The sequence below is a fragment of the Calonectris borealis genome, chromosome 28, assembly GCF_964195595.1.
Source record: "Calonectris borealis chromosome 28, bCalBor7.hap1.2, whole genome shotgun sequence".
Classification (NCBI taxonomy): domain Eukaryota; kingdom Metazoa; phylum Chordata; class Aves; order Procellariiformes; family Procellariidae; genus Calonectris; species Calonectris borealis.
The window spans coordinates 667218-685058 of NC_134339.1; the positions used below are offsets into that span (position 1 = coordinate 667218).

The window sequence follows — 17841 nt, forward strand, 5'->3', positions numbered from 1 at the left end:
CCCACCCTGGCGAACGCTGCGCTTGAGAACAACGCATTGGCACTCAACATCGCATGGGAGCGCTGGGAGGGTCAGCAGCCTTCACGGGAGACCTGGGCTCTAACGCCATCAGGGAGAGAAACAAGGCTGACGAACTCCAATACGCTCCGAGAAGCAGTTCAGACAGCGGTTAGCAAAACCAGAAAGCGCACGGCTGTACGTGGCGGACGGTGGCTGCCGGGGGAATAGCACGGTCCCAAGGTTTTCTCTGCCTTATGCCAAAGCAGAAATCCCATCTGCTTCCTGGTGACTCTTCCCTGGTGGATGTTGGTCCATGGTCTTCCCTAGGAGGTCTTTTAACCGAAAGCATGAATATCGCTTACCATCGCTAAGAAAGCTGCTCATTTAGTTTAAGGGGTGCAGTTATAGAATTGAAGGTCTTCGGCTCATGCTCGGAGATGATCTGAGCTGCCCGAGGACAGGGTTGGATGCACGAGAAATCAGCATGAAGCGGGAAGGGGGTTGGGATTTTAGCCCTTTGTCAGCAGAAACTGGGGCTGCCTCGGAGCAGATTTTTCCCTTGTAGCTTTTGGCATTTGCTGCAGGAGGAGCAGGAATAGGGACAGAAAAACCATCTGCAGAGCCTGGCCATAGAGTCCCTCAAGCGGCCCTGCCGGCTGCGGGCTATCGCAGCATCGCCCCGCAAATCCATTCCTTCTTCACCTTTCGAGCCTCCCAAGCTTGGAGCAGCAGGTCCCGACCACACCGTGACTTCCCAGGGAAGGAATAAGGACCTTTCGCTTCCCCTTCACTCTAATGGGCAGTTTCTCCCCCTAAAAAGCTCCCACATCCTGCTAAATAGAGAACAAACTCCAAAATAACAGTTCTAAAGAGCTCCTTGGGAAAAGCCTGGGTCCGACTCAACCTGCGACAGCAGCCATGGCGGTGCCCTCGGCAGTCCCGGCGCAGGAAGGGGGGACCCGGCGGCAGGACCGGCTGTGGGCTGGGCGGAGGAAAGGCCACAAAACCTCCTCTGGGTGCTGAGCCACGGGACAGTTTTAATGGTCTCGATAAGAAAACTACACACGACAGCCAGCACCCAAAGAGCCACTGCCTGTGACGACGTGCGGGGACAGGCACCGAGCCTGCGGCTGCGTCTTGGGTGGAGCAGCCGTGAGCTGGGATTTGGCCACAGTCGCAAGAGCAAAGCCCCTCTTCGAGAAGCGCTCAGGATGCGGAAAGGTGGCACAAGGTGGGTGGACCCGCCGAATCGGCTCCGAAAAGCCATGCAGTCGGCCATGGGCAGTTAGACGGGCATTTGGGAAAATGCTGCGACAGAGGGCACGGAGACCCTGCAAAGCTTCTCCTCCACCGCGTTGGGCATCCTTTCCCTCAAACCAGCCTCCTCGACGGGGAAATCGTGTGCTGAATCCCACCGCGGCCACAGATGGGTCTTTCTTGGCCGAGCTCCTGAGGCCACCCCATGTCCCATGGGAGAAGGAATAAAGCAAAGGCTCTGCCTTTGCCCTCTCTTTGGCTCCAGCCGGGAGCCCAAAGCTGCCCCACTGGCCTGGCTCACCCCTATCCGGCCAAGTCTGCATTGCCCCTTCTTTATCCCATGCCTTGTGTTTGGGTAAAAAAAAACCAAAAAAACAAAAAAACCACAATTTACAGATCAGAGATGGAGAGTGCAGCCAGGATGGTGGGAAGGGCCATGCCGCGAGCGCGGCAGCGTGTGCGTGGTGTGTGCTCCCCTGGATCCGTGCACTGCGGGGAGGAGTCGGTCCCTTACCACTGCCAGGAGCATCTCCTCTCCCGAGCGGAGATTTCACATTCATTTCACTGGTATGGCAAAGTCCGTTTGCTTTTTCCTTCAAGGTGCTTTACATTCAAGAGCTATTGCAATCCAGAAAATGGGGCGAGGGGAGATACCCCAGGCCCCCAGGTTCTCTTGAGTTTGATTATTTGATTTAAATAAACTGCCCCAAACCTCTGAAGTTTAGTTCATCTCCAAATTTTGGGGAACTCGAAGGGGGCCGGTGGCTCCCAGCCTTAGCTCTCCCGTGGGTCGCTGTACTGAAGCTCCGAGTTGAAGACCTCCTTATAGAGGGGTGGGAAGTTCATGGCGGTCTCTGGGTGCAGGAGACGGAAAAACTCCAGCTTGTCCAAGTGCAGGTTGCAAATGGTCTTCATCAAGGGCAGCTTGGAAACCATCTGTGGGGAAAGAAGGAGCTGGAACCAGTGACCACTCAGTTCCCGGCCAGCATTCCTCATGCCACTATTCCCCTTTGGGGACAAGCGGGTGGGTTTGGGGACCGCTGGCTCTGCCCGGTGCTTGGAGCACCAGTGGACACCCCCCACCTTTGGGCAGCCTGGCAGCAACATGGCCTTGCCTCCCAAACCCATTTCTTTCTGCAGGAAAACCAGCGCCTGGGAAGGCACAAGGAGCCCCCCAGTGCCGCCCATCCCCGTCCCAGCCCTGTCATGCCCAAAGCGTTCCTGAAACGGCTCCTTTTGCCCCAAACCCCCACTGCCCGATGCATCGCCGGGCTCAGTAGCACGAAGCTGCTGACAGCACAGCTGCCTCCACCTGCACCGCGATGGAGATGCATGGCCCTTGGAAAGAGAAATTCTCCTCCTTTAACAGGTCCCAGGGCTCGTGCCCCAAAAAACACCCGTGCATGGCTAATGAGCTCTGGCACAGCCACAGGTTCAGACGTCTCCCCGTGGCACACATGCCATGCCCTGACTGGGCTCCCCATGCCGCGTGCAGGCAGCACCGCTACCTTTGAAAGCTTGTCCTCGGTGGAGTGTTTCTTCTGGATCTCGTGCTGCAGGGCCATATAGATCTTGTCCTGGAGCTTCTGCACCTTCTTGGACTCCGTCAGCCACGGGCGATCTATGGGAGACGGCCGTCAGCCGGATCAGTGCTGCCACAGGGGTCTTCCCCTGGCACGGTGCAGTGGCCTGTTGCTCTTTTAACCCTTCTTGCTCTCCAGGATGTTTTTGGGAGCGGTGGCATGGCCAGGCGGCCCCTCTTCACCCCTCCCCACCCCACTGTGGGGGACACGGCTCCTCCTCCCACCGAGGAGTTCTGGCAGATGCATTTTGTGCATTTTTAGATGCATTTTTACCCCAACCTCCTTTCCCGGGAATAACTTAAATCATCCAGCAGCGCTGAGATTTACGGGTCAGCTCTCCCCAGCTTTGGCATGAGACCCCCCTCCCTGGCCAGTCCTGGCTGCCACGTCCCCCCCGTACCCGGGGAGAGCAGGACGGCAGCGGTGAAGAGGGCGAGCTCCTCGTCTGACAGCTGCAGGCGGCACAGGGTCCTGCCCAGCTCGAAGATGGCGCCGATGAGGTCGTCGCAGCCTGATGGGGGGACAGCGGGGAAGAGGGGGATGTCACGGCTCTGCACTGCCCAGCGGCACCCCCACAATCCCACCCACCGGCCGACCCCAGCTGCACCCAGGGCTTGGAAAGCTTTCAGGAGGTACAATGCGTGAAGGGGGGGTCCCCAGCAGACGATGCCGGGCATGGCTGGGCTTCGGGCTGGGGCTGAAAGCGGGTCCTGACCATGCCGCACATCAACCCGATCCCAGCGGGAGCGGGAGCAAACACCGGTGGGTCTCACCCCCTCCTGTGCCCCGGGGATTTAGCCCAGCCGCAGGGATGCTGCGTTTCACCTGGCTGCAAACCCCAGCCCCGTCTGGGTGTCGAAAGGAGAGGGGAGCCCCGAGAGAGGCGCAGCGAAGCGGCTCTTACCGAGCGACTTGAACATCTGCATGCCGCCGAACTTCCCCTCAAAGAGGACGGTGTTGTTCAAGGGGTTGAACGCGCGGATCATGCGGATTAGGAGCACCTCGAGGCAACCTGACGTAGGCAGAGAGAGCGCAGACCAGGGCAGGGCAGGGCAGGGCAGGGCAGGGCAGGGGGATTTCCATCATCCCAGGACCAAATGTTAGAAAGAGGAAAGCCCCCAGTGCAAGTTTGAAGTCCAGATTGGTCATTCCCAAGAGCAGAATGGTTATTCCAATAAATCCAATTTGGGTTTGGGGTTGGTTTGTTTTTTTTTTAAGGTTTCCAATTGCGACCACAGTATTTCACCAAAGGGAAATATTATCCAGGCATTCGCAGCCAGACACAGAGATCGATCGAGGTCATGGTGGAGCACCGAGAGAGGAGAGGGTGAAAAAAAAATAAATAAAAAGAAAATGGAAGGAAGAAATGAAAGAATGAGTTAAATTCCAGCGTGTCGGGCACGGCCAGCTCTGGCTTCGGGGTACAGCACCCTGCTGGGATGTGAGGGTGAGGCAGGGTGCTGGGTGAGGCTCTCAGCTCCCCAGCCCTGAAAGTTTAGAAACTGGGCAGCTTTTCCACCTTTTTTGGCATTTTGGGGCTTTTGCACATTCAGATTCCTTGCCTGGGCATGGCGTCGCCGGCTCAGGCAGACGGATGGGTGGGGGACATGGGTGTGCGCTGCCATTGTCCTCTTCTTCCCAGTCTCTTGCTGGGAGAAGAGGCCAATCCTTTCCTCTTCTCCCTCCCTGCTCCCCTTTGGGTTTGGCACTCCTTTTCCCAGGGGAAAACCCGTTGTGCTCGTTTCCATCCCGGTTTCTGGGTGACATTTGGTTGAGGGCGACCATGGAGAAAAGCCTCTGCCCGGGGCAGCCACTCCCTGCATCCCTCTCTATACCATTGCCTTTAAAAATGACTTTAAACTCCTTCCAGGCCGGTACCTGCTCACCGAGCACCGATGTCAAGCCCGGGGGCAACCAGGGCAGTGAGGGAGGGGAGATCCGGAAAGGAAAGCATTAGCTGAGAGAAAAGATGGGATTTGCCTTCGGCACCACGGCTGCTGCTCAGGCGAGGTGTTGGGGATGCGAGGGGGACGGCAGGGACGCAAGGGGGATGGCAGGGACGCGAGGGGGGCGGCAGGGTCCCCCGCTCTTACCGGCTTTCAGGAGGATGATTTGGTCGTTCTGGCAGAGCTCCATGAAGCCCTCGATGCGCTTGGCGAACTCCACCACGTACTGGATGGCGTTGGAAATCTGCAGCGAGCACTGCTGCCACATGGCCTCGCAGGTCTGCCGACACAGCGGGATGTCCCTTAGGGCTCACTGCCACCCCGTCACCTGGGGTTTGCTGCCACCACATCACCCTGGCTCTGCTGTCCCCCCTGTCCCCACTGCACGGGGCAGGGAAGGGACCCACGTGCCGTGCCACCCACAGGGGGTGGTGGCAATAGGACACCTGGACATGACCTGCCACCCACACCCCCACATCCCCCACAATTGGGCTTTTGCAGCTCCCAAAGCACCGAAAGACCCCCCTCATCCTCCTCGCCTTCCTCCCTGCCTCGGCGCAGCACCGGACAGCAGTGGCCCTTGCCGAGGGCTGCCGTGGCTCTGGCCGTGGCAGAGAGCTGGGGGGCCGTGGCAGCGGCACTCACCTTGTTCTGCAAGGTGCGGACCTCCTCGGGGGAGTAGAGGCTCCACGCCAGGCGCTTGAGCTCCTCCGTCGTGTACTGGCACGTCTCCAGGTGCGACTTCACCACGTTCTGCGCCACCCGGTCTGCAAGGCGAGGGCAGCGGGCGGTGAGCCCCAGGACCCCGCCGGCCCCCCGTCCCCACACCCCGATGCCATCCTCTCCTGGGTGTCCTGGGGGGCTGCTGGGCTGGAGGGGCAGAGGGGCTTACACGCGATGTCACAGGGATCTGAGGAGGGGTGTCAGGGGTTGTCCCCGGGGCAGAGGGAGGGATGCTCTGCACAACCTCAGGTGCACCGAGCTCCATCAGTGCTCAGCCTGGAGGAGGGGATGGGCTTGGGGCTGCCCCGAGAGCCGAGGCTGGGTCGGTCCCTCGCTGTGACCGTGCCGGGCGCTGCATGGGCACCCAGGGCTGGATGCGTCCTGCAAGGCGCCCGGGGCTGCACCGAGCACCATCCCCGGGGCTGCACGCCCCATGCACGCCCGGCACCGTGCCAAGGCTCACCAATCTCGAGGACGGAGATATCGGCAGGCAGCTGGCCGCCCTCCAGTGCGCCGTGCGCGAACAGGGCTGGCTCCAGCATCAGCTCGTAGATGGACTCCTGCTTGATGAGCGTGGCATCGGCCACGTCCAGGCTGGATTGGTCGGGCGAGGGCTGCGCCGAGGCGAGCAGGTCGAGGTTGTAGTAGGTGCTACTGCCGTCGGGGGTGAGGGGGAAGTCGAAGAGGAGCCCGTCCGACAGCGTGGAGATGTCGTCCAGGTCCGAGAGCCCACTGCTGACGCTGGTGGTGTAGACGCGGCTCAGGGGCTCGGGCTCATCCTTGGTGCCGCCGCTCTGCTCCTGGCTCTGCTGGTGCTTCTGCACCTCGGCGTAGAGGCTGTCCCGCTGCTTCTTCGACATGCGGCCAAACTTCACGGCTGCCCAGCGAGGAGATGCCAGCCGTGTCAGGGCAGCTTCGCCTCCGCAGAGAGGCAGCCGCGACCGCCCGCCTGCTCTGGGAAGGGAACTGGCTCCCGGGGGAGCGCATGGATTGGGGGTGTACGAGCCCTGGGCGGCACAGGGGCCCCGTTGGATGCACCCCCCACCCCAGACCGACCCTGGGTCACACGGAACAGGATTGATTTAAATTTTCCTGTGGAAAATGCAAAAGCATTTCTTACTCCCCAAACCCCTCCTTTCTCCAGGCTGGCCTCACAGGGGAAGCAGCTCTGGCCCCGACGGTCCAACTCGCTCTGGGGGGGAGCGGACGGGGACCCCGGGCACGACTCACCGTCGCGGGACATGCCCAGCGCCAGGCATTTCTGCAGGCGGCAGTGCTGGCAGCGGTTGCGGTTGGTGCGGTCGATCAGGCAGTTCCTCTGCCGGGAGCAGGAGTAGCTGGCGTTGTTCTGCTGGCTCCTCCGAAAAAAACCCTGCGTGGGACGGGGAGGTGTTGGGAAAACGCCCGGCGGGATACCAGCCCCTGCGGCCGCCCGCCTGCTCGCACCCGTCCCCAGGCATCCCCGGGCTCACCTTGCAGCCTTCGCAGGTGATAACGCCGTAGTGGATCCCTGAGGACTTGTCTCCACAGATCTTGCATGGGATCACTTCGATTTGGGCTGCGGTAGAGGGGAAAAAGGGGGAAACCCACAGTGGTTAATGATTGGGAGGTTTAGATTGGACATTAGGAGAAATTTCTTTACTGAAAGAGTGGTCAAGATTGGAACAGGCTGCCCAGGGAAGTGGTGGAGTCGCCATCCCTGGAGGTATTTAAAAGACATGAGGATGAGGCCCTTAGGGACATGGTGTAGTGGGCATGGTGGTGTTGGGTTGACGGTTGGACACGATGTTCTTAGAGGTCTTTTCCAACCTGTATGATTCTATGATTCTATGATTCTATGATGGCCGAACGAGGGAGATGGCCCTCCCGCCGTGACAGGCGTAGCCCTGCTCGGCAGCTGGGGAAACTGAGGCACGAGGTCTGGACCTGCCAGCAGCTCAGCCCTTCCCGCAGACCCTGCAAGGATGCTTGTGCCTCAGAGAGGACCCTGAAAAGGCCCACACAGGGTGCGGGGTACCCCCATCCGCTCCCCCATCCTCTGCAGCACCAAGAAAAGCCCTTTGAGCTACGAGAGTCCAGCACGTTTGTGCACCAGCCTGCCCAGGACCCCGTTTTGGAATCATTCCCCTTATTTTTCAGCTGGTGTGTGCATGCTGGAGGGGCACCACAGGCAGGGACATCCTTGTCACAGGGACCATCCCCGTCCTTGCAGCCACGGACGCTCTCCTGCCGGGGGTCTGGCCCAAGCAGAGGGTCCGGGGGGCCCCCGCCCCCCCCCAGCAGCTCCTCAGAAAACCCAGGACCGATATAGCCATCGCTGGCTCAAGGTCCCGGCCCCCTTCCCCCCGCAAATCCGCTTCCCTCCCCGCTTCTGCTTCGCTGGCACTGAGCTGCTAATAGGCTTCATCCTCCTCATTTTCCAGCTGCCCCAGATATGGGCTGGCTCTGCCGGCCCCGCGCGCGCCGGCGGAGGGGGGGGGACGCGGGGCACCCCCGGGACTCGTACGTGCCTCCCGGCATCTCTGCACCCTCTAATCCCGGCTCCAGCCCCCGCGCCCCCCAGCCGGGCTCAGCCTGGCGTCGCTCTCGAGGGTGCTGGGCGGCCGCCGCCGCGCCAAAATAACCCCCGCGGCCAGATTACGGTTATTTCAAATCTCCTGGGCCTGTGCAAATCCCCGGCTCGGGTAATTCCCTTCTGCCTCTCTCCTCCCCTGGGGGTGACCGGTTCTGGTCGAGGGACACGTTTTGTGGGTTGCTGCCAGCGGGCGACAGGCCAGCACCGCCTGCACCCCAGCACCCAGCAGTGCCCGGGGTCCCTCGCTGCTTTGGGGGTGGCTGGACTGGGTCAGCGCAAGCTCCGCCATGCAGCGGGGCAGCCGGGCTGCCATCGGTTCCCCGGTGATGCTATTGGTGTCCCCCCTGGGATGCTGTCAGTCCCCCGCCAGGGCAGATTTGCTCCCAGCCATACGGGGGAAGGACTTGCCCCAAGTGGGGGGACAGATCCCTCCTCCATCCATTGACTCGCATGGACCAAGCGATTTTGGGGTTCACCCTCCCTTCCCAGGGCTGCCGAGCTGGGCTTTTCCCAGGGCTGTGTTGTCATCCCCCCCGACCCAAGGGGATCACATCCCACCCCTGCCCCTCCCCAAAGCTTCTGCCCGCACCTCTGCTGTACTTTTGGGCCTGGGGCTGGCAGGGAGCAGGGAGGGAGCGGGCAGGGACACAGCCAGGGCATCCTCCCATCCTCCAGTCCCAGTTCCTGGAGGGTCTGGGACCCCATCATGGCCCCGGAGTCACCCCTTGGCAGGGGGACAGAGGCACTGGCAGGGCGATGTGCGGCCACCCCCATCTTGCCAGTGGGCTCCGACGACCGAGACAGCCCCAATTCTCCGGCTCCCACCGCCGCCTTCGCCCGCGCCACCAGAGAGGGGTGCAACTTGCAAACCATGGGGACCCCTCCCCGCCCCGACGCCCTGCCCCAAGCCCTGCCCCTATCACCTGGGGAGGAGCGCGGGGATGGGACGGAGGGGGTGGCACGGCGGGGGGCACAGGGAGGTGGTGCCACCCCCGGCAGGAAGCGGCGTCGGTTCGTTATGCAACGTAATTGCAGCCGCCGGGAGCGCTGGGGTGATGCATCGCCGGCGTGCCGCGCCCTCACGCCCGCGGCCGATACTCCCAGCCCCCCGCAATTACCGGCACTGCACGCCCGGCAAAACAGTCAGGCTGAGCGCGGACCTCGCACTCACCGAGCAGAGCCCGAGGGTGCCGCTCCGCTCGCCCCACGGGGCCCTGAAAGCCGTTTGCTGGCTCCCAACGATGGCGATGGCTTTGTGTGATGCCGATGGCCAAATCCTGGCCCTGCACCACCAGGCCTAGGCAGAGGGGAGCCCCCCGAATGACCCCCACAGCTGGCGCGGGCAGAGCTAAGGGTACGTGGGGACGATGCTGCCCTGGCTCCTCCAGAGCCGAGCGTCACCCCCAAATGCCGCAAAGAAGAAGCCCTGACCGCTCGCTGTGTGCCTGCAGCCTTTTCGGGCTCTAATTAGCATCCTGATAATTACACAGCCGTGCCCGCAGCCGGCACCTGACCCGCTCGTAAGACGTTCGCCCCAAATAACTGACGTGGAGATACGGCCGTAACCCTGGCGCGATGGCAATTACAGCCCAGAACAGCGTTTAATTGCCGCTCTGTTTGTAAGCCCCGGCTGAATCACCGTGCCGGCTCCCTCGGCGTCCCCTCGTGCCGCGGCCACGTCTCCCCTGGGACCCCCAGGGCGGCCAGACACCCCCCTGGGGCAAACCCAGCAGGACAGGGAGGGATGTGGGTGCTGGTGGGGTGGCCGCAGCAGCACCCCGCATCCTCCAAACCCCACTGTGATCAGGGGAAACATCGCGGCAGACCCCACACCCCGGGCATGGCCCCCCCGCCCCATGCCTCAGTTCCCCCACCACAACCCTGCGAGCATTGGCCACGCTGTGCAAGAGGGGGCAAACCCCTTCCCCTCACCTGGGGCGGGGGGCAGGCAGCGGAAGTCCCCCCCCCGGAGCCAGCGGGGCTAAAATAGGGGGCAGCAAAAAAAAAAAAAAGATTAAAAAAATTAAATAATAATCTCCTGCTGGCAATTAAAATGTCCTGGCCGCGGTATTTGCTCTCCTCCCACTGTAAATACTTCTTGCCCAACTCCCGGCCCGCTGCCACCGGCCGGCCCTTATGTAAGCGGCAGCGCGGCACCGTCCGGCCACGGGGCTCGGCCGTGCCGGCGGCGATTGGCCCCCGGTCCGGTGGCTGCGTGTGGCCCCGCGGCTGGAGCCATCCTGTCCCACTGACACACTTTCTGCCCGTGGCCCTACGCGCTTGTGTAACGCCGCCGCCGTTAACCCTTCCCACGGCCGCGGCGGCACCGGGACGGAGCCCCGGCTGCACCCCGACCTCCCGCCGCTGGGGATGGGGCATTTTGGGGTGCTACCTTGAGCTGGGGACACCCGTTTGCCGCCCTGAGCTGCAGCTCTCCGTGGGGGACGCAGGTCCATCCCTGCATGGTCCCCAGGTCCCCTGCCACCCCCCGGACCCGGCCGTGTGTGTCCCCTCCAGCCCGGCACCCCTTGCCCCGAACTGGGCAGGTGGCTCCGGTGGTTTCAGCAGAGCCGGAGTTGCCCTCCCCGGGGCAGGACGGGGCCTTCCTCCCGCACCGGCACACCCTCCTCTCCATCGCCTCCACCCCGAGGGCGGGCATCCCTCTTGCACCCCAAAACAAGGCAGGCCCCGCAGGATCAGGCCACGGGGGTCTGGACCCTCCTTCTGTGGCGCAGGGGCCTTTCCCTTGGCCGTATGATCTCGCTGCTGGGGGGGATCACCCCAAAACCCTCAGCAGCCCGCTGAGCCCCGGGACGTGCCACGATCCCGCGGCTGCCGGAGGCTTTTTGGAGCTGCCCTCCCTCCAGCCGGCTCGATGGGGACTGGGTGCCCCTGGCTGAGGGGTGCTCCTGGGGTGGGGTTGGGGGGCACTGGCAGGTCCCTGCAAAGCCCTCGGCGCAGACCCCCCTGGGGTGACCCCGCACACCCTTCAACCCATGTGGCTGGGGTCAGGATATGGCCACCCCCTCCCCTGGGTGGGCCAGATGAGGCCACGAGAGCAAACCCACCCCCGGGGCCCAGGTGCCCCTTGCCGGGGGGGGGGGGCAGAAGCCCAGCTCCGGGTGTTTCGGAGGTAGCTCCGTCCCTGCCCCAAATACCCCCTCGGCTGCCGGGGCAGGCGGCTTCCCCGGTGCCCTGGCTCATTACCCAGCGAACCTGCTGGGAAAGTAGGTCTGTGCCCCATCCCGCTGCTGCGATCGATGCCGCAGGATGGGCACCTCCGGTAATTAGCAGCAGCCTCGCAGCCCCCCCTCACCTCCCCAGCCCCAGCCAGGCGATGCTCTGCCACCACCCTCCTCTCCCCTCCGGCTCAGCACCCACCCAGGCGCACCCGGAGCAGCGGGAGGAGGATGGGTCCAAGCTGTACGGGGACACGCAGGGACCCACGGGGACATGCAGGGACTTATGATGCCATCCCACCTCCCCATTGCTGCCCCAAAACCCGGTTCCGCTCCCTCGTTCCCTGTGGCAACCTCCGACCCCAGGACCCGGCGCTGCTCCCGGCTGCACCCGCCTCCAGGAGCCACTGCGCTTCCCCACAGCGATTAGTCGCCCTTGTATTTTGGGAAGGTGGCCATGGGGAGGAATAAATAAGTGGGGTGGCGGAGGAGGAATAAATAAGTAAATAAAAGGAACTATCACCCCTTTACATCTGCTGTTAGGTTTGCTTTCAAACAGGCTCCCGCGCTGCAGCACCCCAGCGTCCCCCAGCATCCCGGCATTTCAGCTATCACTGCCGGCAAATCCCATCCCCATCTACCCCCGTGGGTAACCCCAAATGGGCTGGGGCTGTGCGAGGCCGGGGTGGTTTGCAGCACGCGGCCGGCACGGCCCTGCCGTGACGTTCAAAGCACCGGCTCCACGCCGCAGGCGCACCGGCAGCGCCGGGGCCATGCGGGCAATAAGGAAAATTTAAATTATGCAACTCCGGCCCTGTGCCGGGCTGTGATGCTGGAGGTGGGAACTGGTTTCTTAATTGATTAGCACAGATTTCCTGGAAACTTTGGGCCAGGACAGGGCTCAGATGCTCTCCCCCTGCCCCAGGGCGACCCCCAGCCACCTTCACTCGTGGCCACGTGGCTGGTGGCTTCGTAACCACCCCGATCCCCCGCAAGGTGCCGTTTTTTTCCTGTCCCGTGGTGCAGTGCATGTCCCTGGCTTGGAAATCGTCACAAGAGGTTCACCCACAAGCAGCGGCGGGCAGGCGATGAGGCTCCTCCACGGCCACCCGGCTCCTGCCCCGGCCGCTCCGGTTCACCGGCTCCCGCTCCGCGCAGCACCGCTCCAAGGCCAGCCCCGCCGGCGCGGGACGCAGCCCTTTGCACTTTGGCTGGCGCAAGAGGGTGGCAAAGGTGTGGCGGCGGGGAGGGGGATCTGCCACCGGCCCGGGGTGGGGAGAAACCGGGCTGGGGTGGGAGATCCCCCCCAGCCCCGCAGCTAAATCGGAGGGGAATTATCTCCATGGGGCTAAATAAAGGCAGTGGGAGCGGCTCCGCTCACCGCATCCAATAAACCCGGCACCCGGTGTGATTTAGACATTAGCAGCTCTTTAAATAGCCGCTGCCGAGTTCAAAGTTAAACGTGATGGGGAGGAGGGACAGGCAGGATGGGCAGGACGGGCAGGGGATGCTGCCAGCACGGCCGGGCTGCGGGGTTAATCTGCTGCCACTCGCGGGGACAGGGACCAACGTCTCCCCATCACTGCGCTTTCCCTCTCCAGGTGCTGCCGCTCCCCGGGGTTATCAGGGTCGAGGATCCCAAATCCTGACTGGATCCCTCGGGACCCCACGCTGCCAGCGGCCACCTTTCTCCTCCAACCTTATTTTCAGGAGGCGAAGGGCACGGACATCCATCCCCATCGCCATCCCGCAGTACTCGGGTCGGGGCACAGCCGTCGTGCGGGAGGGCCGATGGGTGCCGGCCGTCCTCGCCCGCGCCAGCGTGCGCACACTGCCTAAACGGGCAGGGAAGCTCCTCCTCCACCCTCTCTGATTTTTCCAATGACAGATCTAGGTCACTAGGACAAGTCGGAAAGGCTGCCGAGCCACCGCACGCTCCTCGCCACGCCGCTTGCAAAACAAGCAAGCAGGAGGGCTGGAAACCCTATAGGATTATACAAGGCAAAGCCTCTCACCCGGCCCCGGCGCAGCCGCGGCGCGGGAAAGGACAGGAGCGAGGAGCTGCTGCGGCCCCCGGGGGAAAGGGGTAGAGCGGAAGCAGTTTTGGGGAAGAAAACGGAGATTGAATCGATTTGGTGTCGCCATGCGACACTTGGGCTACGGCGAGAGATGGGGACCCTGCGCCAGGTGGGACTGCGGGAAAAATGCCCAATGGGGGAAAATGATGTGATATCAGGGGGGTTTGGCCCTTAATTAGGGCCAACGCATGGTAATTGGGGGGCAAAAAAGGAAAAAAAATTTTAAAAAAGGAAAAGTTCACCCAGCTGCTAATTAAGCCCGGTGCCGGCTGTGCAGGCGGTACATAAGAGCCAGGCGGTGTTATTAATTAGGCAGGCGTTAATGCTTCCCTCCGTACTAATAAAGGTGAAATCCCGGGATGTCACGGGGCGGGAAGGGGACGCAGGGGGTTCGCCTCGCCCTGGCCCCACCATTACACAAGAGTGCAGCGGGTGGCAGAGCTGCAGCACCCACAGCCGCGCCGGGGAGAGAGAAAAACCGATTTGAGGAGCTCGAAGATGTACGTCCCCGTACGTACACCCAAAAATGCACCTAAATATTGCACTTAAAAATACACCTAAATACATGCACCCAAAAAAACACACCTAAAGACGTGCACAAGCAAGTCCTGGCGGGGGTGAAGGGCTCGGGCACGGCAGGCGTTGATGGAAAACTGCCTTAAAGGGGTAAAAATCCCACCCCACAGTGTCAGGTCCCAGCCGTGCTCAGTCGGGAACAAGCACGGGTCCGGCCACCGCTGCGTCACCATCACTGGGCCCCGGTGAATCGTCCCGCTGGAGCCTTCCTCCCTCCATCCTCCTCCTCCCAACCGCCTGCTTTGCAAAGTGGAGGGGTGAAAAATAGGAATCGCCTTTAATAACGGATAAAATCAGGCAGGCACGGGGGAGCAACTCACCCCCTTCCCCGGGGAAGGGGCACCCGAAATTGCGGCTGGTCCCTTGCCCGTCCCCGCAGGAGCCTCTCTCCACCTGCACCGGCCCCAAACCGCCCCCGAACCGCGGGGAGGGGGAAAAGGGGGAAAAAAACCCACAATAAATCCAGACCTGGTGGGAGCAACATATTGAAGAGGAGATTAAAGGGGTTTAGTGTGAGGAAAAGCTTAAGAGCGGGTCAAAGCCGGCGTCGGAAGGCGAAGCAAAATAAACAAGAATTTTATTCCTAATGAAAGGGGGAGCTGGAGGAGCCCGACCGACCCCGGCGGGGCCGATGCCGGGTCCCCCCCGTGAGGCTGATGCCGGGTCCCCCCCGTGTCCCCCCGCGGGGCTGATGCCGGGTCCCCTCCGTTACCCCCGTGTCCCCCCCGGCGGGGCCGATGCCGGGTCCCCCCGTGGCCCCGGCCGGGCTGATGCCGAGTCCCCCCGTGTCCCCCCGCGGGGTTGATGCGGGTCCCCCCCCGTGTCCCCCACCAGGGACAACTTTTGCCGCTGCCCTCCCGCAGCCGGGCGGTCCCCCCCGGTGCCCCCGGACCCACCCCCCGGACTCACCTCGCATCGTGGCCGGTCAGGAGCGCACCGGGGGGCGCATGGGGCGGCGCGGGGGTCCCTGCGGCGGAGCGCGGCGGGGCGGGGAGCGGCGGCACCGGGCGGCACCGGGCGGCACCGGGAGGCACCGGGCGGCACCGGGCGGCTCTGGCACCTGCCCCTCCGCGGCGCCGCTGACCCACTTCTGCCCGAGCATGCGGCCGTTCACATGACGAGCCCGCCCCGCCCCGCCCCCCCAAATCGGTTTCACTTCCAGCCCCACCTCCTGCCCTTCCTCCTTCTCCTCCTTCTCCTCCTCCTCCTCCTCCTCCTCCTCCATCCATCCCCGCCGCTCCCGCCGTGCCGGTGCTCGGCGCTGCACATGGGCGCTGGGTTTGGGGTGTCCGGCGCCTCCAGGGTGCCGGGGGCTGATCGACCCCCGGGGCAGGGGGCACACGGTTCTGGCAGCGGGGTGCTCGGCGCTGCACCCCCCGGGTGCTGCCCGCCCATGGGAGGGCCCTGCCGGTGCCCGTCCTGTCCCGGCTCGCCCAGGCACGGGGCCGGCTGCGTGTCCCGCTGAATCACCGCAACCTCCTTGCTTCACCCCGTTCCCCGTGCGACTCCGCACTCCCCACCCCGGGGTGCCCCGCTTGGCCCAGGGATGCTCACCCCCAGGCAGGACAGGGTGGGGGGACCCTGCAGAAGGTGCAGACACCCAGCGCTGGGGGGATGTGGGAAGCGCGGGGACCCCCAAGCAGCCCCAACGTGTCCCCACACCACGGTGCAGATGCTGAGGTCCGAGGGGACGTCCTGGCTGGGAGACCTGCGGTTCAGAAAGTGCACGGTGGAAGCAGCAGGAGCTTTGGAGGTGGCAGTGAGCCATTCCCACCTTGTCCTTCACGCTGCAATGCACTCAGAGGGCTTTGGAGCCCCGGGGTTGTATCCTGGATAATGGGGTGCTCCAACGCGCTGCTGTAATAAATGCAAAGAAATGCTGGTGCTGGACCACGCAACGAGACCTCATGGTGCCAGAGGTGTTGGCACAGGGCAAAGCCCCATGGCTGCGGTTTGCGGTGTGACTCTTGCACCAGGTCACCAGAGTCCCCACGGTGCCACATCACAGGGGTGGAGATGGTTGGTCCGTGTCATGGCTGGGCCAGGACTCAGGATGCGAGGGACGTGGTGCTCAGCAGCACCAAGGGATGCCTGGGTCCTGGGGACAGTGGCATCGGCCTGGAGACCTGCTGTGTGCAGAGATGGCATCTACCATGGGCATGAGCATGGCATCCTCCATGGACATGGGCATGGCATCTGCCATGGACATGGCATCCACCATGGACATGGCATCCACCATGGACGTGGGCATGGCATCCGCCATGGACACAGCATCCGCCACAGGCATGGATGTGGCATCTGCCATGGGCACAAGCAAGGCATCAGTCATGGCCACGGGCATGGCATGGACACCACATCAGCCACGGGCATCCTGCACAGATGCAGCCGCCACCACCATCACACACGTGGCATCGCTGCCTCGTCCTTGGACTCCCCCCTGCCCTCGGGGTTGGGCTCTTCAGGGGGCACCGTGGCCCCCAAACCCCTAAATTAAACCATTTAAGCATGGCTGAAGAGGGTGATTTCAACCCACGTCCATCCCAAAGCCCGGGGCTGAGCCGGGGGCGCAGGGACGCTGCTGGGCTGGTGGCAGAGAGGCTCTCCCCTCCGCTCCCGGCACTGACCCCCCACAGCAGCGCGGGTGGGTGGCAGCGGCAGACGGATGGTGGGGCTGAGCCGCGGTGGCACTTTGTGTGCTCCCACCCGCATGCCGAGTTACCGCCTCGCTCCACTCCGGCGTGGGAGCGGCTGTGGCCAGGGAGGGGGACGCCGGTGGCTGGGTGGGGGGCGGAGGGGTGCGGGGGCAGAGGGGGCCGAGCCGCCCGCCGCGCTCCAGTGCTGCTGTCTGACATGATTTTGCTGATGGCGATTGGGAACGGGTTCGCTGCGTTTGCCGATCAGATTCGCTCCTTCCTCCCGGCTTTCCTCCCTCCTCCCCGCTGCGCTCCGCATGGTTGGACACGCAGACGGGATGCGGGGCGACGTCTCGCCTCGGTCTTTACAGGCTCCACTTCCAGCAGGGCTTCTGCAAGCGCAGCCCTGGACGGCCCCTGAAATCCCACCCCAGCACACATCTCAACTGGCCCCGGTTGGGAGCAGCCCCCGTGCCGGCAGCGTGCGCGGCGCGAAGCCGCTGCCCGTCCTCGCAGGTCACAGGCGCTGCCCAAAGGAGGTCAGCCTCATTAGCCCCATTTCACAGATGGGGAAACTGAGACTGGGAGCAATGCGGTGACTCTTTGGGGCATGCAGGGTCCAGCCCCGGCGAACTCGCCCCTCCCGAAAGGCGGTCGCCGGCTCACCCGGCGCGGCCCCGATTGCCGCTGTTGGGACAGTCGTGGCCAAATCGCGCCAGAGGAAGAGCAAAAATACTCCCCAAGTGCCCCGGCGCAACCCAAAAGTATGAGGTTACGTAAGCGGCACCACACCTGCTGTGAGCAACGCGGGACCCACGCACCGCTCCCCGCCACCGTCGCCTTAACCCTTCGTGTGCGGCGCCCGACCTCCAACACCGACGGGCATTGGCACGGCCCAGGGAAAGTCCCGGGAGAAAAGGAGATGCTGTGGGGCCACCCAAGTGGGAACAGCCTGTGGGGCAACGGGTGCCGGGTGCTGCAGGTCTGGGACTCAGCCCCATTGTTTCGGGGCCACAGGCGTGGAGATGGAGAGGTTACGCTAGAGCAGGACCCGCTTTTGTCTTGACCAGAGCTTCACCCTGCGGACTTGGCCAGGTTTAAGTTGGGGCTGTGGTCCCAGCAAAGCCAGAACCAAGATTCACTGGAGCCGGTTGAGCCCCTGGTGTAACATTTGCTCCCGAGAGAGGAGCAGCCTCTCCTCCCCTTGCCCAGGGCTGTTGCGGATGTGGCAGCATTGGAGGTCACTGAACCGCCCCTAAAAACTCTCTCCCCCTCCACGCGCTGTGATGTG

The 17841-nt window shown here is 63.3% G+C and overlaps 1 protein-coding gene across 1 annotated transcript; it reads right to left on the reverse strand.

Moving 5' to 3' along the window:
• Positions 1 to 2031: 2031 nt before the first annotated feature.
• Positions 2032 to 16246, reverse strand: LOC142093679 (nuclear receptor ROR-beta-like). Its single transcript, XM_075175072.1, has 12 exons — positions 16070 to 16246; positions 12333 to 12474; positions 9256 to 9381; positions 6982 to 7067; positions 6740 to 6881; positions 5973 to 6386; positions 5432 to 5553; positions 4934 to 5066; positions 3745 to 3852; positions 3241 to 3351; positions 2766 to 2878; positions 2032 to 2193 (listed from the first exon to the last, which is right to left on the reverse strand). The coding sequence occupies exons 1-12, from the start codon at positions 16244 to 16246 to the stop codon at positions 2032 to 2034; spliced, it is 1836 nt and encodes a 611-aa protein (XP_075031173.1).
• Positions 16247 to 17841: the final 1595 nt, after the last annotated feature.

Excerpts from the sequence above, each read along its gene's own strand:
- LOC142093679 (XM_075175072.1), bottom strand. The coding sequence starts at position 16,246 with ATGACTGATGCCTTGCTTGTGCCCATGGCAGATGCCACATCCATGCCT. Across the intron at positions 5,067-5,431 it reads TCCGCACCTTGCAGAACAAG|ACCTGCGAGGCCATGTGGCA; the intron begins GTGAGTGCCGCT and ends CTGTGTCGGCAG. Across the intron at positions 2,194-2,765 it reads CCGAGGACAAGCTTTCAAAG|ATGGTTTCCAAGCTGCCCTT; the intron begins GTAGCGGTGCTG and ends CTTTCCCCACAG.